This window comes from Nymphaea colorata, chromosome 10 (assembly GCF_008831285.2).
Source record: "Nymphaea colorata isolate Beijing-Zhang1983 chromosome 10, ASM883128v2, whole genome shotgun sequence".
Lineage (NCBI taxonomy): Eukaryota > Viridiplantae > Streptophyta > Magnoliopsida > Nymphaeales > Nymphaeaceae > Nymphaea > Nymphaea colorata.
In genome coordinates, this window is record NC_045147.1 from 14,695,301 (window position 1) to 14,718,265 (window position 22,965).

A 22,965-nucleotide genomic window follows, 5' to 3' on the forward strand; every position below is an offset into this window, starting at 1 on the left:
TTTCCTATACTTTTTCAGCCTGGAATCCCCTTTGTTGTGGGTTAGGGTGGACCCAGAAATGGAATATTTGGCAGAAATCCATTTTCATCAACCTGTACAGATGTGGGTAAGAAGCAAAGTTTGACTATGACCCACTGAAATCCAGTATTCACGTGCTCCCCTGTGATCTTGTTCCTCATCCATCTGCATCCTCTTTTACAAACTTTAATTGTGTTCATGATACAATTCTGGTGAACCTCTTTAAAAGATATGAAGCACTTGCTTTCAATTTAAGTGATACCTTTATACTTTTTCAGTTGGCTGGGGCATATATAAATGTTGGATGTCCCTGGCTTGGTGGGCTATTGAGCTCCATGTCTAGGTTAACCTGGATTCCCTTTCTTTTGGTTTCCTCTATTTGCTTGAACCTGTATAGTTTTTACCCAATATTCCAATTCAATGATGAAATGGTTATATCTTAGTCTTAGCATTCCACGTTTTAAAAGCTCTTTTGTCCCCATTTGTTTTGTTGCAATAGTTCATACTTGGGAAGCAATGTGTCATGTCCATTAAATGGATTGTGTAGGTGCAGAATGGTTCAACCTTTGCTTGTTGTTTTCAAGATTCAATTTTTGTTAAGTCATATTTTCAAGCATCCATGTTTTGGGATTTCACTGCCATTATGTGCTTATGGTTCTTGATTCTTGATGCTGTTAATGTGCGATTCTGAACATTGAAATGAAGGATTGTTTATGTGCCTGTATATAAGTACATGCATATGTATGTCAATGTATGACAATGCACACTTGTTGAATGATACACAGAGAACGTAAAGCTATTTATATTTTATCTGAAAAGAAATTGTTTTGTTTTTTCTGTATGTATATCCTTTTTGTTGCGATGTAGTAATCTAAATGCAATTATATTAATAGTAAATAAGGCCAACACACGCTGAGCTTGACAACTGCCAGTGAACTAAGGCACACCGACACTCCCACAAAATCGTATCATTATTTATCTAATATGCTTAACAAAGCATAATAACGGTGGGTGCCAAAGCCGGTCTCTATACATGGGAACAAAAAGGAAAGACACCACTTGGATTAGCCATTGGCTAGTCCAAATGGCTAACTCAGCTAGTTATTCCACTACTCTAGCAGTTAGTCTAGGGACATCTTGTTCAGAAGTTACTGGAATACCACTGAAGGACAAAAAAATGAAATAAAAGAAAAATTGAAGGAAAGATGAAAAGCTCTAGCATATATAACCATCCCTGTATGTATGGTAACAACATGCTGTGGTGAACATGTAATGGGAATTGGTTTTGCCTGAATCATCAGACCAATGATTCACCAATGCTTTCTCTACCACTAGTGTTGCAAAACCACATGTTGTGATCGGGTCTTTGATTGGGATGAAGTCATGAAGCAACAACGTAACCACTAACCATAGGGAACCTGTGGCTGTCTTCCACAGCCAGACTGATAGGTGGGGGAGGCCAAGGCCTTCCATTGGTGGCAGGGTTACGAAGAGCACTAGGCATAATAGCTTCAGAAACTGAGGCAGCAAATGAGTGGATTCCTACAAGCAAATTGTGAAATGAGGATCTCCTAGGGTGGATTACTTGTACGTGTAATCTTTAAAGTATGTTCAAGTACATATACATACTGTCTACATTATCTCTTCTGTATAGACCCTGAATGTTGACTCTAGTTCTTTTAGACATTCAGGGACCCTAAATTTGGGCCTTCTGATTTAAAATCGGATGGCCTAGGTCTCCTACCCTCTCTCTTCCTGTGAATCCTCTCATTCATCCCTCTCTTCTCCTCTCTCTCTCTCTCTCTCTTACGTCTTTTCAATGGAGAGGCCAACCAGCTTCTCCAGCCGTCGCCAGCTAATAATCATTGAGTCCTCCTCTTTCCGAACAACACATACAAGGATACCTGCCAACAAATAGCCCCGATGCTGCACTGGGGCTCCCCTTTGAGAAGATGAGAGGGAGAGGAGAGAGAGAGGGAGGGAGAGGGGAGAGATCTAGGCCGTCCAATTCTAGATCAGACGGTCCAAACTTGGAATCCTTATGGGCCCGTTTGATGCGTTGGAAGTTGGAAATTTACTGTAGCTCAAGGAATAAAATTCAAATTTTTAAAAATTTTCCACCTAAACAAACTTGGAACGAAAAGAAGATCCGTTAAATTGATTTTTCAGAATGATATTTCTGGAAATATCATTCCACCCCAAGGGGTGGGACGAACTTTTTCGGATGAAAAAAATGGCCGTTGGGCTTGCAGCCTTACACGGAAACGATCTCACGAGGCAGCTGGTTGGAGCCCCTTGTGCTGCTTCCCTATGGCAGCTCCTTCCTCCTCATTCTCCAACTTTTTGGGAGTGAACGAAGCTGGAGAACCATGGCTAGAAGCGAGTGAGCCGTTTCAGCCTCGATTCTGCTCCTCGGATCATGTCCAGTGCATGCGTTGGCTGCCAGAGCCTTCTTATCATGCCGTCATCCACCAATCCACTGTTTCACGCTCGATTTCTTGAAGAAGAAGCTAGAGAATCGTTGCCGTGAAGATGGATTGAGACAAAGGGTTTCAGGCGTTCAGTTAGAGAGAGAGATAGAGAGACTCACCTTCAAAAGAGAGTTGTCAGTCACCGGCTCTATTGTGTCGCCGGTGATCAGAAGACGGTGGTCGGATGAAGAGCAAGGAGATGAAAAATGGGAAACATTGGCGACAAAGAGGAAGAACGGGGGATTCAACTTTGTGAAAACTTTCCAAATCAGTCCAATAATTTCAATAAATTTGTGAAAAGCTTGAAATGCTTTCAAAACAATTGCATGATCATCCTGCAACTTATTAAATTTAAAAAAGGCACACATTTCACCTCTTTCAACGTATCCCCATCCACAACCATCAAACTAATAAATAAATTGCCTGGAATCTTTATCCCATTCCATCAAACAGTAAGAGGTTTTGGAATATGGATTTTGTTTCCAATTCACCAATTCTAGAAATAAATTTCTGGAAATTTCTTTCTGTTTTTATATTTCCAAGGCATCCCTAGATGTTAACAAATAGCCAGCGTCATCATTCCGTTTTTCTATATATATATATATAATGGTTGCAAATTTTTTCATTATATGTATAGTATATATATTATGTATAATTATTGCAAATATTGGCTTTCTTTGAAAAAAAAATGCAAAAACTGGAAAATGGAGAAAAAATGATAAAAAGTTTTTGAGAAAATGTTTAAATGAAAAAATCCCATTTTTGCCTTCTTTTGAGGAAAAATGTTTTTTACATATTTTAAATTGCTTGATGTTTATTTTAATAATTTAGGAACTATTTTGGATTTATAATTGTGTTTGTAAGAAAATTAGAAGAAAATTCAAATTTCACAATTTTTATGTTATTTTTACATAATTTTAATTTTTTGAATTTCCTAAATTTCTTGTGAAAAACAGTCTTATTAATACCCGAGGGAAACCTCACTGGTAAGAATTCGAGAATGGTATCTGCGTTATATACGAATAAACACATACAAATCTTGCTTTATGTATGTGTAGCAGGAGCAGTACCGGTATGACACCAGTACGACACAGGTACGGGTACAGCGTCGGGTACGGCCTGGGTGCGGCGTTGACCGTTTCGGGTACGGTCAAAGTACCCAAGGTCGAATCCGACCATTTTCAGACTCGGTCAAAGTTGACCTAGTCCAAAATGGTCCATTGCACATTTTAAAAAACCATTTTTTTCCCTCTCTCTCTCGCACGATGCCTTTGCCCTCTTGCCTCTCCCCCCTCGCCCCTTTCACCCCTCTTGCCTTTGTCATCCTCTCGCCTCTCCTCTCCTCACCCTCTCGCTCCTTTTCCCCTCTCACCTCTTCCCCCCTTGCCCCTCTCGTTCCTCGCCTTTTCACCCCTTGGAACTCCCAAAGGACAGATTTTTTGTCTTGAAATTCTTAGTATCTACAAATTTTGGATCATGATTTAATGATTTATGAATATGCTATTTTGTTTGTAATTTTTATACATGTATATATATATATATATGTGTGTGTGTGTGTGTGTGTGTGTGTGTGTGTACGGCCATACCCCCACACCCAAGTTTTTGGAAAATGATTCGTACCCGCACCTATGTGACATAGGTATTAGTGCAAAATTGATCATCATTTGCTTTTTCTTTTGAAAATATTCCTTAATTCTGTTCTTCAGGTTAGTGTGATTTTTTGAAGGACTAACTTGGACTTGTGATCAAGTTAGCCTCAAGTTTAGCTCCTCTTGTACTCTGTGTAGTTAAATCATAAATGTGCTATGAGCTCCTAGTTGGTAGGCAGCATAAAAAGCCGAGTCATTGCCTACATGGTTTTGAGGCAGAACTAGTTGGTCTTCCTTGGGTGTACAGACAAGGACAAGAAGAAAGAATGAGGACTTGGAGAAATAAAGGATGAGTATGGGGGTTTTGAAACCTCTAACCTCGATCAAAGATGGAGAGAGAGAAAAGGTTGGAGTTTTAAAGTGAAATGGTTAAAGAAAGATAAATATTTGGTTAGCCATGCTGCATCTACCTGCCTAGTTTGCTGCTTGCCCTTGGCCTGTTGTGGAAATGAAGCTTGTACATGGATATGGTACTTTCCTTGCATGTCTTTAATTGCTTCAATATTTTTGTCAACACACATGATTTTTGTGTACACTTTTCATCTTTGTGTAGTATTGCATATTGTAATCTTTCTAAGCATTTGTGTGTTGAAGGATTGTTGTGTTTACCTATCTACAACAGTGCTTGACCTTCTGAGTCCTTGTTCTTCGTTCCTAATTTCATTACTGTGCACATGGCCTTTGCTTAGCAGATTAGTTATCATTAGTTGTTAAGCATTTCCAAGTTTATCTTGAGTTCAACATTTGCTTCCTCTCTGAAGTTGCCATGCATTTTCACCAATATCTTTATTATTTTTTTTAGTGGATTTGGATCAGCACATCCATTGATTGGAATGGTTGAACTAATGTTCGCTTCATTGCACTTTCTTTGTGCTGTTGTCTCAGATAAATCAACTAGAGAAAGATAAGGATGTTGTTGCACAATCCCAAGCCATAGAGACACTACAGATGTTACCTCAGTTGTCCTTTGCCGTCGTTAATGCACTCAATAATTTTCTCAATGACTCAAAGGTTACATATCATCCCATGGATGCTTCTGTCTTGAGCTACATCATACTCTGATTGTATTGATTCTAAATTACAGTTTGTACGCTATGCAGGGCTTTTGGAGGGTCCGTGTTGAAGCAGCCTTTGCATTGGCTCACACAGCCTCTGAGGTGCAATTTCATAACTCAGATATCCTTATGGACCTTATCTGGTTGTTGATATCGAGAAATGATGAGCCACCTGGTGTCATATCTTGAGTCTCCATGAGCATTTTCCATTTTCCTTAAATTTGCATCAGACAAAAGATGAAAAGTTTAGGTTTGAAGGTCTTCATGCTTATATAGAATGTTTGTAATTTCAACTTGATATCCTAGAGCTTAATAGCTTTATGCTCATGCTTTTTTGTCCTTATTGCTAATATATGGTGTTGCAACTGGGTTAACCATTCATCTGGTCATTAAGTTCGTTTCATCTTTTAATCATTTTAACATGTCAAATACTATGGTGTCGGCTCTACTATTTGATGGTGATGGTTAATTTTGACATGTAATTTGTTGTTGGAGATGAAGAGTTCCTAGATGAAAGTCATAGTCTGTCCTTTGTGGAGAAGTTAGTGTTTTTTCCCACAATTTGGGCAAGTTTCATAAGAATTCTATTGCCAAAGGAGGTGAACATATTCTAGATGGAAGTCATAGTTGATATTTTTTGATAGTCATGGTTCCTATGTTATTTTGTGCCGTTCTTCATTCTTATAATCATGTTTTTGCTTGCAGGAAACTGATTGGGCTGGAATGCAACATTTGATTAAGTTTTATAAAAGCAGAAGATTTGATCCTAATATTAGTTTGCCTAAGTAATGTGCTTTTTGGTTCTCTTCACAGCTATAAGCCTTTACATTTTTGGAAGCAATAATTTTGTATCATGGCATCATAGTGGTCTTCTCTTCCTGCTTTTCAGGCCAAACGACTTCCATGATTTCCCTGAATATTTTGTTCTTGAGGTAATGAAAGGAGGTAGGATTTGGATCATTTCATTGTTTTGCATATGTATGTTTTTTTGTCTTTTTCCTATATTAAATGTTTATCTGTCAGATTCATCCTTCTGGTTATATTTGGTTAGCTGTAGTACATCTTCCTTATGCTATTCTATTTCTGGTGTTGAAAATGTGGAATAAAAACTTAGCTGCAGTTAACAATTTGTTGAAATTTTGACATAAAAAACAATCTTTATCCTTGAAAATTTGTGGGGCTTAGTCATTTTTAAGGAACACATGGCAGAGTATGCAAGTTTTTAATAATTTCCATTAAAATTGTGAGAATCTTCACTAAAACATCACCGAATCACGTCTCTCCGTCTGAAAATAAGGAGGATGGAGAATAGAGAATAGAAGAAGGCAATGAAGGTAAGAGAACCGGCGGCCAATGCAGCCACACTATGCTTGATCTCTATTATTAAAACATAAACCTAATTAGGTTACAACAAAAAGAGGAATAAAACATGAAGTAATTACAAGAGGTGCCACCACTTAGACGTGAAGACATAAAAACGAAGTGGATCGGGTCTGAACAGACCCGATCCAGACCCGATCCCTTTACATTGATGCGTACAGACTTAACAGCCCCCCTCAAGTTGTGCATGAGATTTGATCATGCACAACTTGTTTTTCAAATCCCAAAAATGCTGCCCTGTAAGACCTTTGGTAAAAAGATCCGCTATTTGTTCACTGGTGGATATATAAGTGGGCAATATCTCGGCTTCTTCAACCTTCTGACGAATGAAGTGTTGATCAATCTCAATGTGCTTGGTACGATTATGCAAAATGGGGTTGAAGGCAATTTTGATGGCGCTTTGATTGTCGCATGGCAATGAGGACTGAACAATAGGTAGATGAAGCTCTCCAAGCAAATGTCGTAACCATGATGCCTCAGCTGTCCCTGCAGCCATTGCTCTATACTCTGCCTCAGTGCTAGATCGGGCAACGGCACGCTGCTTTTTACTGCTCCAACAAATGAGATTAGAATCAAGAAAAAGGCAGAAACCTGAAACTGAGCGTCGGTCATCAGGATCTCCTGCCCAGTCTGCATCAGTATAAGTATATATGCTATGTCCAAGAGAAACATTGGGACACTTTGTATAGATCAATCCATCCCCAAGAGTAGCTTTGAGATACCGTAAGATCCGCTTAGTAGCATCCATATGTCCTTCTGTGGGTGCATGCATAAATTGAGAGATCTGATTTACAGCATAGACTATGTCTGGGCGCGTAAAGGTAAGGTATTGTAACATACCAACAATGCTGCGATAGAAGGTAGGATTTGAATAGGCAGCAGTTCCATCAGAGGCAGCCAATTTAGTGTTTAGAACACTAGGAGTAGTTATGAGTTTGCAATTAATCATACCTGCCCTGGCCAAAATATCAAGAGTATACTTATGCTGCGTAAGAGTCAATCGATCATTTGCTCTATCAAGTTCAACACCCAAGAAGTACCGAAGTTCGCCGAGATCTTTCATCTTGAATTCTTGCTGCAACAGATCCTTAACATAAGATATATGAGAAGAAGAATTCCCAGTTATAACAATATCATCTACATAGATAAGTAACCAAGTGGTAGCTTCTTCGGTATGATACATAAACAAGGAATGATCTAGAGAGCTTCGTAGAAAACCAGCTTGTTGTATATGATGAGAAAACCGATCGAACCATGATCTAGAAGCTTGCTTCAGCCCATATAAAGACTTGTGTAACTTACAAACCCATTTTTGAGGATCATGAGTATTGTAGCCGGGAGGTTGCTCCATGTATACCTCTTCCTTAAGAATCCCGTGTAGAAAAGCATTTTTGACATCTAACTGATAAAGAGGCCACCCATATGAGACTGCAAGAGAAATAATCACACGTATTGTGCCCATCTTGATAACCGGACTGAATGTTTCATCATAATCTTCCCCATATTGTTGTGTGAAACCACGGGCCACAAGACGTGCTTTATGTCGATCAATGCTACCGTCTGGCTTATATTTCAGTTTGTAGACCCATTTGGAGCCCACAACATTCTTATCAGTTGGACGAGGGACAATCTGCCAAGTCTGACACTCATGCAATGCTGCCATTTCCTCATTCATAGCTTCAACCCAACATTTTTCCTTACTTGCATGGTGATAGGATTTTGGTTCGACCTTCTTGCTGACTTCTGTCATAAACAACTGAAAATCTAAAGAAAAGTTGTTATAACTTACCCACCGATCAATGGGATGTCGCACACGTTGGGACTGACGTGGGGCTGCATTAGGAGCTGATCGCCTAGAGTACACAAGGCCTGAGAACCGACTATGTATAGGTGAATCATGGGGTTGTGAGGATGAGGGCATGCTGTCCAAGGAATCTCTCACAAGTGTCTCAGCCTCATTAACATCTTGCTCCTCGTGCTCAATCAAACGGTCAGTCCCTTGTCTTAGGATTTCAGCATGCAGCCAAGTATCATAAATCTCATTTTTATCCTTGAGTGTCATGCAAGTAGCCTTGGGATCTTGTAACCTGTTTTCATCGAAAACAACATGCCGTGAAATATGAACACGCCCAGTTTTAGGGTTGTAACATCTATAACCCTTGTAGTTTTCTGCATACCCTACGAATCTGCACAAAATAGCACGATCTTGAAACTTGTTACGTAAGGAAACATCAACATGCACATAGCAAACACATCCAAAAACACGCAATTCCTCATAGCGTGGCTGCTCTTGATGTAATAAAAAATATGGGGATTTGCCATCAAGCAAAGCCAATGGCAGTCGATTTATAACATGCACAGCCGTATGAAAAGCCTCAGTCCACAATGTCATGGGTAAGTCTGTGTCATGCATCATGCTGAGCGCGCTTTCAACAATATGTCTATGTTTCTGTTCAGCAATTCCATTTTGCTGAGGAGTATGTGAGCATGAAATCTGTCTAGTGATCCCATTATCTAGTAGATACTCAGTAAATTCATTAGAAATAAATTCACCACCACCATCACATTGAAAATGCACAATATTACTGGAGTATTTATTTCGAACCAAGGCATGGAATTGAGTAAACAAACGGAAAACTTCAGATTTGTGTTTCATGAAGTGTATCCAAGTATGTCGAGAATATGAATCTACAAAAATGACATAGTACCTACTCCCAGAAGAAGAGGGAATTGGAGCAGGCCCTCAAACATCAGAATATATGGTGTCAAAAATCCTTGAAGCTCTTTTATTAATTGACTGAAAAGGAAGAGCATGGCTCTTACAAAGATGACAACTCGAGCACATGCTGGACTCACTGACTGAACTCAGACTGGACTTATCTAAGAGTCCGTCTGCAACAAGACTTCGAACAAAAGACTGACTACAATGAGCTAACCGACCATGCCAAATGGATGACTTATTATATTCTGCGACATTGACTTCATTATGACTTGAAGAACATGAATCTGGAGGGTGAGGTTTGGACAGCTTTGGAGCTTCTTCAAGGACATACATATCTCCTTTGTGAGTGCCCTCAGCGAATGTCTTCTTGGTTTGAGCATCCTTGACATAAACAGAAGATGGTGTGAATTCAACAGAGGAGTGAGTATCATCAATAAGTTTGGACACTGAGATAATATTTTTCTTGACACTTGGAACAACAAGGACATTCTTTAATGGAATGGAAGAAGAACCCATGGATATTTGTGCATTTCCAATGTGCGATATTGTGTGATGGGAACCATCTCCCGTGACTACTGAGCCTTGATCTAAATAAGGGGAAACACTAGAGAGATTACCTGTGTCACCAGTAACGTGGGCTGCTGCTCCAGAGTCCACATACCACTCTCCTTGCTCATTTTGCTTCAAGTTAAGTTTGGATAAGGCTGTCATTAGAAGTTGCTGCACGTCTGCTGAAACCTTTGAAGTTGGATTTGATCCAGACGAGGATGGAGCTGACCCCGCTACTGTCCTATTCTCGTGCCTGACCTAACTATTCTTGTTCTGAGGATTGTGCCAACATTATGATGTTATATGCCCCTTCTTGTTGCAATAGAAGCATGTCGGGATTCTCCTAGATGTGGCAGAGGTAGTATTCATGCCTGGCGGTGTTGGGAGAATCCCTCTTCCCATGCCTGTCTGAGGAGTCCAAGAACGAGTGCGATTTCCTTGCAGTGCGTGAGTTCCTGTGATCAATACATTGTGGCTGTTGGAAGGAACCAGATTATGTCGTTGAACTCGACTAGCTTCATGTTGAAAAAGCTTGGCCTTTAGATCTTCAAAAGATGGGAGAACAGGTAAGACTTCCAAGGCTGTGCAAAAAATATCAAATTCCGTTCCCAGTCCACTCAAGGCTTGTTGGACTTTGTCTTTGTCGCTGACGGGATGTCCAATTGCAGCAAGCTGATCACTAACACTCTTGATTTCATTCAAATACTCCAAAACTGTACGCGTCCCACGCTTGATATCCTGAAATTGCCTTCTTAATTGTAGAAAACGTGCTTCCGAGACTTGAGAATATGTTGTAGCAAGGGTAGACCACAACTCTAGGGCAGTTAAATCATCATCAATACCTCCCAATACCTCTTCTGACAAGGTAGAAGTGATATAAGCAACAAGAGACTGGTCGTGAGCCAGCCAAACTTCATATTCGGGATTGCTCTCAGGAAGAGTTTCATATTCAAAACTGATTTCACTTCCAGCCGAGGCCCCAACACCTTTATCTCCCACGACTGTCTTCTTTATTTCACGGTTAACATACTTTGGAGGTGCTGGAGTAGTCCCATCGATGTGCCCATACAGTCTATGGCTCTTAATAAATGGGACAATTTGGCGTTTCCAAGTCAAATAATTACTATGGTTCAGTTTTTGAGAGATGAGTTGTGAGAGAAAACTAGAGGATAGAAGAGGGGGAGCCGGCTGGTCCATGATTGAAAAAGAGGATTAGAACAGACGATTTGGGCAGAATTTTAGAGATCACGATAGAAATTAGGGCAAATTAGGGCAGACCGTGTGACTTAGGGCAAAAAACAGAATTTAGGGCAACAGAAATTAGGGCAAATCGTGGGATTAAGGGCAGAAACAGAGTTTGAGGATAACCACGGTAGAAAATAAGATTTAGGGCAGAATACTCCAAGCACGGCAGAAAATAAGATTTAGGGCAGAATACTTCAAGAAGAAATCACTCACCGGAGGACGATGTAACCTGGCTCTGATACCATGTGAGAATCTTCACTAAAACATCACCGAATCACGTCTCTCCGTCTGAAAATAAGGAGGATGGAGAATAGAGAATAGAAGAAGGCAATGAAGGTAAGAGAACCGGCGGCCAATGCAGCCACACTATGCTTGATCTCTATTATTAAAACATAAACCTAATTAGGTTACAACAAAAAGAGGAATAAAACATGAAGTAATTACAAGAGGTGCCACCACTTAGACGTGAAGACATAAAAACGAAGTGGATCGGGTCTGAACAGACCCGATCCAGACCCGATCCCTTTACATTGATGCGTACAGACTTAACAAAAATGACCTGCTCTTGTGTTTATATCATTGTCACAAAAAACGCCGTTATTTTAAAAAAAAACGCGTATTATACGTTAAAAACGTCTTTACCGTATAAAACGGGAATAAAACGCGTTTTTTTCAAAAAAACGTTTAAAAATAAAAGATGCGTATAAAACGCGTTTTATACCGTCTTCCACGTTTTTTAAGACATATGTTTTTAAAAGAAATGGCACGCGTGTAATATTTGTAAAAGAATTGGTTTTTTGTAACTTGGATGCTCCTTTTAATGGCAAAAACGTCTTTTTAAAGGATGGCATGCGTGTAATATTTGTAAACGAATTGGTTTTTTTTAACTTGGACGCTCCTTTTAATGGCAAAAATGTCTTTTTAAAAGATGGCACGCATGTAATATTTGTAAAGGAATTGGTTTTTTTAAACTTGGATGCTCCTTTTAATGGCAAAAACGTCTTTTTAAAAGAGAAAGAGGCTTATTAACTTCCCGCCATCCTCTCCTTTTTCCGTTTTGATTTTCTCATTTCCCGCCTCTTGCTGGAGTTCACTTGGGAGGGGAAGGGGAAGAATTTATTAACTTTAAAGTTTAAACTTTATTTTCAATTTAAACTTTATTTTCAATTTTTAAGTTGGCAAATTGTTTCAGACATGTACCTAAAATTTGTTGCTTATCTAACTATTTTCCAATGTCTTTTTAATTTCTCATTTATTTTATTTTTATATAATTGTTAGGATTTTTTTATTTATTTTTTAAAAATTTACCGTCTTTTTTCCCGTTTTATTCCCGAGATTTTTTTTCTCGCCGTATTATACCCGTTTTTTTCCTCGCCGTATTATACCCGTTAGCGTCTTATGTGACAATGGTTTATATTGGTATTATCTGATCTTGTATTAATCAAGTTTTTATTTCCTATAGTTTTATGTTTCTCATTTCTAACACGAATGGAATATGAGCTTAGTTGCACTCCCTACAGCATAAAAACTGGTGGGGAGTACTCTCCCAAGGCCTATGCATGCTTTGGCTTGCACAAGAGTGATTGGCCATGCGACCTATAATCTTGTGTTAAAGATTTCGTCGGGAAAATGGCTGCAGTGGAAAATCACCATCATTCTGTCAGTCATCTTGCTTGAGTGTTTGTTTTCCAAATAGACAAGTTTAGCATTTAGATTCTATTCTTAAAAATGTGGTTTGTGTTTAATGGGCTTGAAATTAAAGATTCTCCTACATTCATTTAAAAAAATATATTTCATATAAATCTGTGCTTTTCATAGCTTGTTGCATTAGACACTTTATATTAGCACCTTTGACCAGAGCCGCATGTTAGTGTCTATGTGAAAACAACATAGTTGGCAAACCCAACGGTTCGACTCAGGAATCACCCGAGTCAGCACGGATCATCCAGAAACTGGGCCACATCCTAGACTTGACCCATGTAAGACCGATTTTTAGAGGAATCGGGCCAGGATTGCTTGAATCGCCCGAGATTGTTGAATCTGATTGGGATTACCTGATTTATCAAGTTATTTCTAATCATCCTGTTTTAACTTTTATCGCCCAGTTTGACACTTAAAAGTCTAAACCAGCCTGATAAAGTTTACAAGTTGTCAGCAGGTTGTTCCCACTAACAACTTCGACTTAGAGAGAGAGAGAGAGAGAGAGAGAGAGAGAGAGAAGGGGGTTTGACCAAAGTGAGGTCACTGGCACCAGCTATTCATCTGGAGCCTGAGGATAAGGTAAGTGAGTCCCTCTTTCTCTCTCTCTGTCTCGTTCCAACGGGGATAGGAGTCTCAGTTCAGGAACCCCCAATCCCCCTTTGTCTCTCTTCTTGAGTTCCCTACAATGGGGATAGGGGTCAACTCCATCTCTCTAGCAGCGACGGATGATTTTACAAATGTGGTTGTGTTTCATTGCCTTATAGGCTTATACCTATTTCGAGTTATAAGCATATGATTTATAAATATGTGATTGTGATCTTTGTGAAAAATTATGGTTTGACTCTCCTGAGTCAGTCAGTCAACTCATTGATCCAGTGACTCGGTTGTCAGCTGATCTGGGGCTGATTCTTGTGTTTGCCAACGAATAAGTGCAATAGACATGTCGAACAAGACAACATTATATTGCTATGCTCATGTTAGGGCCCATCATAGGCTTAGTTTATTTCTCTGTGAGGTCTTAGGTTGTGCTTCCTTTTCATCTTTTCCATAGCAAACTCTTGAAAAAATGTAATGTACATAACCAAGAGGACATCATCATGCTGTTGTGCTCATGTTAGTGCCCTTTATGTGAATTATTTATTTCTCTGTGAGGGTTTAGCTTGTGTTTTTTTTTCATCTTCGCAAACTCTTAAAGTTATAATCATCTACTGTTTTCAAGAATGTATCTAGTCCTCTTAGCATATTAATGATTAATGGAGGGTCTGAATTGTTGTGTTTAAAGTATTTTGTTTCCTGGAAACTTGCTTTCACATATTTTGATGCCTAGCGGCCTCCACTTCTTGAGTTATTTCAAATCATAGTTTATACAAAGCTCCCCTTGAATATCTCATTTTTTGTTTCTGTGCAGGCTATACCACATGCGATTGCCAGGGTCAGATCTGCACATAATAAAAGTCCAAAAGAAGCTGTCGAATTTGTTCTACAACTATTAAAGGTATTAAGAGTGCATCCATTTGTTTACTTTTGAAGAATGATACGTCTGTACTAACTATGTTCCCCAGTATTTTTTGTATGTGACACAGACATTTCCTCTCGAGTTTGATATTGCCCTGGTATATGTAGTTATTGAAAAGCTTTATAAAAATGACCATAAATATATGCATCTCTATTCATATGGCATAGGTCTAATCCCAGATGTGGAATGAAAGATAGTGATGTGGTTGTATGATAAATCCAGTCTGAGCTGGGTCCGAGAACTTTTGCTTGAGATTATGGACTTAGCAGTGATGGATTTGGGAAATCTATCATGTGCTTTCAAATGTCTGAAAGCTGATTCAAACTTGAAGAAGATCATCTCTCTAGATCTTAGGAATTTTCCAAGACCAACACACCATCACCATCTTACTATTCCTTGTGAAAAAATTGTGGTGGTCCAGTGGGTTGCAAGCACCATGATTGAATACCAAGGCCAATTATGTAGATGAAAGACTAGTGTTTTCGGGGTTGAAGAACTGTTTAGGATAGGTAACCAGATTTAGGAATTAAAGGAGTGGGTGCTATCAAATCCCTGCCCATCTCCATCTTGTTCTGCTTCCTGGAGAGTGTCGGTGGAGGTGTAAAGAGGAAGAAGGGGGGTAATGTCAGAGGGAGAAGGGAAAGTTGGACCAAATAGGAAGAAGATACGAGAAGATTTGCTTATGAAAAGGAGTGAAAGGAAACGAGGAAAACATGCTGAAAAAGGAAAAAAGGGCAGTGTGGAGGAGGTCCCTGCATCTATCTAGACAGCACGTAGGTGGTCTAGCTTAGTCGATTGCATAGGTGCCCTAGCTTAGGCCTGTGGCTTGCCTAGATCACCTAGGCATTCTTTTGCCTTCCTATAAGACGGTTATTTTAGGGAGAAGCTCAATTTTATATTCTTCAGAAAATGATATGATAGTTTTTATTCTTTTTTGACATACTTTTAAACAAGCGATGGTACCTTCAACTTATTAGACATCAGCCATATTGGATATTATAGAAACACATGATCATTGGAGCAACTATATAAATCATAATTAGTTCTGAATCAGAACTTCAAAAAGGTACTGTGTATATGGCAGATGATCATGAGACATTATGTTTTTTCACAAATGTTGATTTAAACTGGATAACATGCTAGAGTTTGTGATTCAGTATTACACATGTTGGTTTATCCTGTCTAATATCTTGAAACTATTACTTTTGGTTGTTTTTGGACTGTCCTAGGTGTGTTTATGCTGCTCCCTTGTTTTATATGATACTCATCGTTTATCAATGTATGCTGTTTTTAGCAATTGTTCATTAATGTTTTCTTTGTCTAATAAAGAGTTAGCGGTTCCTTTTTCCTGCTCATTTACGAAGAATGACTCTTTTCTTTTAATACCTTTCCAGTACAATGATAACAGTGGAAATCCATACTCTGATGTCTACTGGTTATCTGCACTAGTTCAGTCCATTGGGGAGCTTGAATTTGGTCAGCAGGTTTGTGTGCAATCTTGTGCTTTTTGTCTTTATAGACTGTGAAGCTTTCTTTATGATGTTTCTAAATGATATAATCTATTTTCTCTTTCTCCTTTACATGATGACACTTTTCTCTAGCGAATCATTTCTTTACCTTCTATTTCCTTGTTTTCCCCTAAGTCACCTGGACGTGTCTGAAGGGTGCTGGCACACGCTTCAACACGACTCGCATGTGTGTGCTGATTCGGCACTGATGCGGCGGAATTGTTTTGACACGCGCCCGACTCAGGTCAAAGGTGAATCGGGTGTGGTCAAAGTGCTCGGATGTCATATTCGTCTGCAATTTTTTTTTTTGAAAAATTTTATTTCATAAGCCCCGATGGGTTTCGTCTAGGAAACCCTGTTAGCCGCTGCAGCAGCAGTCTGGGAAACCCTGTTAGCCGCTGCTGCTGCTGCTTTGGGCTGTGCTTCCATCGCCCAACGAGCTCCGGCAACAGCTCAGGCAACAACTCCAGCTTTTGCGACAGCCCCTCGTTCAGCGGGTTCTCTTCCTGCAACTACTACTGTGCTCTGGTGGCTGCCACAGCCAGCCTCTTGTCCAACTACAACTCCGGCAGCAACTCCTCCGGCGACAGCCTCCGGCAATGCTTGTTTCTCCAGCAAAAAAAACGAAATCAAGTTTAGGGTTTTTTATTTTTCTTGTTTATTCTCTAAAATTTAGGGCTTTACTGTAAATAGTGGTTGCCTAATCTGATTTCTTAATTAATCTTCTTCATAACCTTCAATCGGTGTTGTTCTTATGATCTTATCAATTTCTTCTATGTTAGATCAGTGATGTACCCTTCATTTCAGTCTTGTTTCTGCCCATCAGTGATGTACCCTTCATTTCACAGTCTTGTTTCTGCCCTATTCTCCATGCTTCTATTTATCTTTCCACCAAGTCTATTGTTCCTCTTTTCACTAATTTTTCTGTGGTGTATATAAATTCTGACTTCATTGACTGAACACTAGTGTTCCTGTAACCTCTATGGGTTTACATGCTACCGAATGACTGAATGGGGCTGAAAGTTTAATAACTATGGAATTTCCGGTGCTTTTTCTTAGTTATTAGCTATTAGTTATATATTAGTTAGTTTTTTTGTTTGTGTTTGTAGGAGGTTTAGGTCTAACAAATCTTTACAAGTCTAATGACTAATGATTCTGTCAACTATTTTTGTTCATTGTTATTTAGTTTTGGTTGAATATATATATTATATATCCACACCCGCACTGAAATTTTTTTAGGATTTGCCGCATCCTGCACCCGCAACTGCACCCCGCACTCAGGTGACTTAGGTTTTCCCCATATCTTACTTCCAATAATCATAAAGTTTCTAATGCTTAGGTAGCCTTACTTTTTCTGTATTTGTAATTAGTATTATATGATTCACATATACAGTTTTTGTTGCTTCATCAGTTCTTTGCACAGTTACAAAAGCCACTTTGACTAAGAAATAAGAATCAAAAGAAGAATCATCAGGGATCCTGCTCCAAGGACGGGATTGATTCCTGGTCACTCTGAAGCCCAACCCTATACCATTTTCATTCTCATATCATTCTTGCATTTCTTCTTTGTATTTTAAGATATTTATTTGTTTAATGATTATTCAACTTATCAAAATCATACACCTCCAATATACCACTTTCTAAGCAGTTCCTTGTATTCATTTCAACTTGCTTCTCGTTTCTCTGTCATCCAAAATTTTGAAAATGGCCTTCTCAGTTTTACTTCTGATATTGCTTACACATTTCTATTCCATTCTGACAGCTGTGATGTGCATGTGTTTGTGTCTGTGTCTGAAATGACTGCATCCTAATTCCACTTGTTGGACGACTTCCTGTTTCAGATTCCTATTTTGGCAACTATGTTTCCTTGACATGTGGATGTGCATCTGCATTTCATGTGTGTCGTATCACAAGTATATACTTGTGAATGTTGTGTACACGTTTAGTGTGTGTATTTATTTGATTAATCATTCATACGTTTTTATCTTTTATGATTCTTTATGTATGTTTATTTATTTTTGTTGTTCATGTTGGCTTTAGAATTATTTCATTGGTTTCCTTCTATCAAAGGTTTCATATAGTAATGCAATCTGTCATTGGGCACCATTTCTGCAACATTTACCTGGGCTTTTTTCCTGGTTGTGGTCCTGCTCTTACTGTTCTTATTTTCTTCCAGAGTGTTCTGAGTTTCCTTTCTCTTCTCAAGCGAATTGATCGCCTCTTGCAGTTTGACAGGTCTTCTTTTGTAAACGCTTTGATATTGATCTTTTGCATTCACTGAATCCTTTGGGATGAAATGCTCAGTCATATGATATGAACACCTTTCTATCAGGTTGATGCCAAGCTATAATGGGATTTTGACACTAAATTGCATCCGGACACTGACACAAATTGCGCTGAAGCTCTCTGTTGCTGTGCCTCTTGTAAGTTTGATTTCATATTTTACATGTTCTTTTGGATTCTGCTACTAAACTGCCTCTTCCTTGCATTCCAAGGACCGTGTTGTAGAACTCATAAGACCATTCCAGAATGTGGCTTTATGGCAAATTCGAATAGAAGCAAGCAGAGCGCTCCTTGATCTAGAGTTTCATGGAAAAGGCCTCGATGATGCCTTGATTTTGTTTATGCAATTCATAGACAAAGAGCCATCTCTGAGAGGTAATGGACCCCTTGTTTATGCTTAGCTGTCCCCAACCCTATTATCCAAGGTTAACTTGTTTTGCACTGCAGGGCAAGTTAAGCTAGCAAGGCATGTCCTGCGTATGTGTCAGTCGATTTGTGCATTTGGATCCTGTGATACCGTAAAGAGCACTACTCTTATTGGACTATTGCGTCATCTTGGGTGTTTAAAGGCCTTCAATAATGTCTTCCTTCGCCATCAGTTATTCTGCATATTGCACACACTTGCAGGAAGGTAAGCATGAAATATACTGTAATGAGACTGTTATGTCATAGGAAGAATTGTATATGCAATATATTGAAGCTAACTCGTTTTTATTACTAGGAGAGCATAAGCTATTTTTGAATGGAAAGTCCTGCAATATTTTCAAAATATTGCCAAACAGTATTTCTCGCATCTTTGTATATTTCTTTAGCTTATGTTTCCATTTTTTTTTGTTATTTTCAGATTTTAAAAGCTATTTTGAATCTTCATCAACGTACTTCTAAGAAAATTAATATAGAATTATTAATTTAATTGTTTTCGATTTTTTTATTATATATTCAAAATTTTCCTAGAAAAAGATTATGGAAAAATGCCCAAGAACAAGCTTGCCCATAAGGACCTGTGAACTATTTTTATGGGTAAGTCACTGTCACGTGAATCATGGGTTTTCAAAGATTTTGGAATGACACTCAAATGAGATGAGGGCTTTTTCAATCTCTGTTTGAAGTGTTTGTAACTGCGAGTCCCTGTTGATTCTGCGTTTGGTTTCTTTTTTCAGGCCTCCCACACTTTATGGTGTTCCCAGGGTTGCTGTGCACCCTATGCCGGATCCAGAAAGCTGTAGCGAACCACAGATTAGACCATCGATGCTAAAATTAAAAATTTCAAAGCCACAAGATCCGCCACCTCCTGAATTGACTGTAATCTCATCGGAGGCATGCCATTCTGCTGAAACAAACAAGGAAGCAGAAGCAGTATCTAATGGAACTGAGCGCAGGTTGCCTGTGGTAAAAATTCGAGTTAAACAGAACTCTATAATTCCTAGAGTTGACACGGAGCATCTGATGGAAAACTCTCAAGGAAGGCCAATTGAAGTGGATTTGGCAGGTAGCAGCTCAGCATCGGTAGATGCCCCTGTGAGAATCATGAGCGAGCCTGTCAGCATAAGCAATCAAAATGTTGAAGAGGTAAACTCTTCACATGACCATGGATCCCGGATGACTGCTAGTGTTGGGAGTGCAAAGTTTGTCAAAGAGGAAGACATCGGAAAGGAGTTGCAATGCACTGCCGATTCGAAGGGAGTGGTGTTGGTGGACTCGAAGAGGGTCGCATTGGAGGACCGGTCGTCACCTAGCACCAAGAATGATGATGTCGAAAGAGAAGCGGAGGGGTATGCAGCTATGCATGCAGACACTGTTCAGGTCAACAATCCCAGTAGAAGTTCAGACATGCACGATAGCATGGAGATAAATTGTTTACAGCAGAAATCAGACTTGAAGGTGAAGGTGAAGAAGAAAGAGAAGGAGGGGAAGCGGAAGCGTGATGACCCTGAGTATTTGGAGAGGAAACGTCTGAAAAAAGAGAAAAGGCGAAGTGAGAAAGAGAAGGCAAAGTTGGGGAACAAAGAAGCAAACAAAGGGGAAAATGTTTCAGCTGCTGTGGCAAGTGTTCAATATGCCAAATTGCAGACGACGAATCCTGCTGCGGTTGAACATAGACCAACAAACGTTGCGGAAACTAAAGCGGAGGCTTCTGAAGTTGGTAGCTCATTGCCTAAAATCCGACTCAAATTCAAGGGTCGAAATATAATTAGTCAGTCACAGCGAGATCTATAAGGCTGGATGGGTCGGGTTTAGCGCCAGTTTTGCTAGTCAGCTTATTTCTTGCTTGTTTTTTCATTTGTCAAGCAAACCGATCGCATCTTTGATCCTCGAGGTTGCTGGCAGAGCCTGTGTATCAATTCCATTGTAGTGTATCCACGAACCAAAGGGAAAAGAAAAGGCAGATGTTTTTCCCCAAAATGGTGTAGTTGAAAATTTATCTCAGATTCTCTTGTAACTCAGGCGGTTACCAAATTGATGTAAAGCATTGTAATTCCTTGTAAATTTTTATTTCATTTAAGAATGTCTATACCAGCTTGCCTTTTTTGGACGGTTTGTAATATCAGTTGTCGGCAAATGGGTGAGAACATGATAGATAAGCACACGAGCAGATCTATACGTTTCAACTGACTAGTTCGCATTTTCTTGGTCAAACTTGTGTAAACATTGGATCCGCTTTTCTTTTTGATGCGAAAACGATGCCGATGCAAACAACGATACTGATGCAAACGCTGAGGCCAACGGGAAGGAGGGAGGGCTTTCGCCTGAACTGTGAGATTGATCTTTTCACCGAAAAATTGTCGTTAGGAAAGAGACACAAGTTGGCAATTTTATTTTGGCGGCCGCTTGGGAGGGGCGTTCGAAAAATGGTTAGCAGATGTACCTGTCGAATACTCGCGTGAAGATGGTCAGGTCGCCAACGTCTTCCTTCATGTATTTGCACTACAATGGATCTCATGAATAAACCTAACTCAATCCAGTTTCCTTTTTTTTTTTTTTTGCGTGTATTTTATTTTCTTTTTTATGCTCTTGTGCTCTGATGACAGCTTTTAACCTTTTTTTATTGGGTTCCCCTTTTGCTCTCTCTCTTTCTCTCTGCTTCTTCTGGACATGCATCTCCGAAATGTCGGTATTGTGGTGAGTCTGGCGCTATTTTATAGGGAGATGACAATTTTGCTGCTCATACATAAACAAGTCTGTAGAACTTGAACCCAAAACTTAAACATCGCACATGTATACCATGTATGTTTTGAAAGAAACTATGGATGCGGACACATTTACGGACATAGCAAAACCAAGATAGTAAGATGCACTCCACATGTCCCGCCACCATCAGTTCTCCTCCTTTGTGGGAGCAGCAATGCGGTCCACTACGGATGATAGTGCATCCTTCGCCTCCCGGAGCAATTGAATGCTGCATTTAAGCTTAGTTCTCTTGTTCAAAATAGCCGGCGAGCATCCTCTCGATGCCTCCCAAGTGAGGCCCAACCAAGTCTTCGGTGATGCCGGCGTCCAGCTCCCCAGTCACCAGCTTGTCTACCTCCCCAGTCACCAGCTTTTGCAACGCAAAGAGGAGATGCAGTGCCACATTATCAATCAACCTGTCACTACGATCTTCCAATAGGCCACCACACCCTTCAATTTGAAAAGTGTCCCCCCTTTGCCAAAACTTGACCTGTTCCATGAATTCATTCGATCTTTTTGGTCTCCACCGTCTCCCTTACGCGCTCCACAGACAAAGTCCTCATCTTATTCATGAATCATGACACTTTGAGCTGCCCTTTTGACTGAGATCTGCAACTGAGGGTAGGACTCGGATCCGCCCTCTTTTTGATGCCGTCGACCGGCTCCGGCGATGCGATTGAATGTGATGAAGGAAGGCATCCAGCTGCGTACCATTGTTGTTGTAGGTGATCAGTCCAGCGGCAAGTCGAGCGTGCTGGAGTCGCTTGCAGGGGTAAGCCTCCCCAGAGGACAAGGCATCTGCACCAGGGTGCCCCTCATCATGATGAGGCTGCAGAACCACCAACAAGAGGATCCGGAGCTAACCCTCGAATATCAAGGCAAGTTCGTCCGTTCCTCCGAAGAGGACATAGCAGACATCGTTGTGGCCACCGAAGAGGTTACTGGCGATGGGAAGAGCATATCGAACACCCCCACCCCCCTGACCTTGGTGGTGAGGAAGAGAGGCATGCCGCACCTCACCATGATTGACCTCCCTGGTATAACAGGGAGAAAGTCACTTCCGAGGACTCGGTTACTTTGTAAGTAGACAGAATGAATTCATGGACACTTTTCAATTTGAAGTACAACCACTTAGGCCACTTTTTTTCTCACAACTTACACGGGAACTTTTGAAGTATTAGACTCGATCACTTGCCACCTATATCAGCTTCCTGTCACTCCTCGACTTGGGATATGACATCCAAATATGAATCATGTGATTTGATCCATTCAAGACTGATCCAGATCACCGTGTCGGTATAGCTGTTTGAATTTGTTTAACTTCAAATTCGGAGCTGGGGTAACACAAATTTAGGCACGTTGCCAAGCTTAATTGTAGTCAAGTGCGTCTAAATTTGACGTGAATGTGAAGAATGAAATTGTCTTGAAATTGAAGTGATTTGTGAGTGAGTCATCAACCAAATCCTCCATGGACACTAATTAATGGCTAAGAAGTGTAGAAAAGGGACATTGTAGAAGAATTTCCCATAGGTTGAGAACCATTGTAAGACCAATAAAGTAAGGCGTTTAATAAGAGGGAAGCATAGGTTTAATTGCCTCTTCAAGATGCAAATCACCTGGTCAGTGTATGTCTCTCAGCCAAGATTAAATGCTGTTGAATGCCATTGGTGTGAGATAAAATACCCATTCTCTTCACCCAC

The 22,965-nt window shown here is 39.9% G+C and overlaps 1 protein-coding gene across 8 annotated transcripts in view; it reads left to right on the plus strand.

Moving 5' to 3' along the window:
• LOC116261764 (transcription initiation factor TFIID subunit 2) overlaps positions 1-22,965 on the plus strand; it is a 59,691-nt gene that overhangs the window by 10,511 nt on the left and 26,215 nt on the right. For 4 of the 8 annotated variants that reach the window (XM_050079931.1, XM_050079926.1, XM_050079930.1 and 1 more), the window contains 10 exons: positions 19-106; positions 5,024-5,149; positions 5,239-5,295; positions 5,899-5,978; positions 6,083-6,125; positions 14,199-14,285; positions 15,701-15,790; positions 17,991-18,049; positions 18,147-18,237; positions 18,310-18,472. In XM_050079931.1, coding sequence (XP_049935888.1) covers positions 19-106; positions 5,024-5,149; positions 5,239-5,295; positions 5,899-5,978; positions 6,083-6,125; positions 14,199-14,285; positions 15,701-15,790; positions 17,991-18,049; positions 18,147-18,237; positions 18,310-18,472 — 884 coding nt within the window. Of the gene's footprint in view, positions 1-18; positions 107-5,023; positions 5,150-5,238; positions 5,296-5,898; positions 5,979-6,082; positions 6,126-14,198; positions 14,286-15,700; positions 15,791-17,990; positions 18,050-18,146; positions 18,238-18,309; positions 18,473-18,544; positions 18,729-19,257; positions 20,641-22,965 lie in introns of those variants that run through there. The other 4 variants (XM_031640610.2, XM_050079927.1, XM_050079928.1 and 1 more) reach the window with 4 other exon arrangements.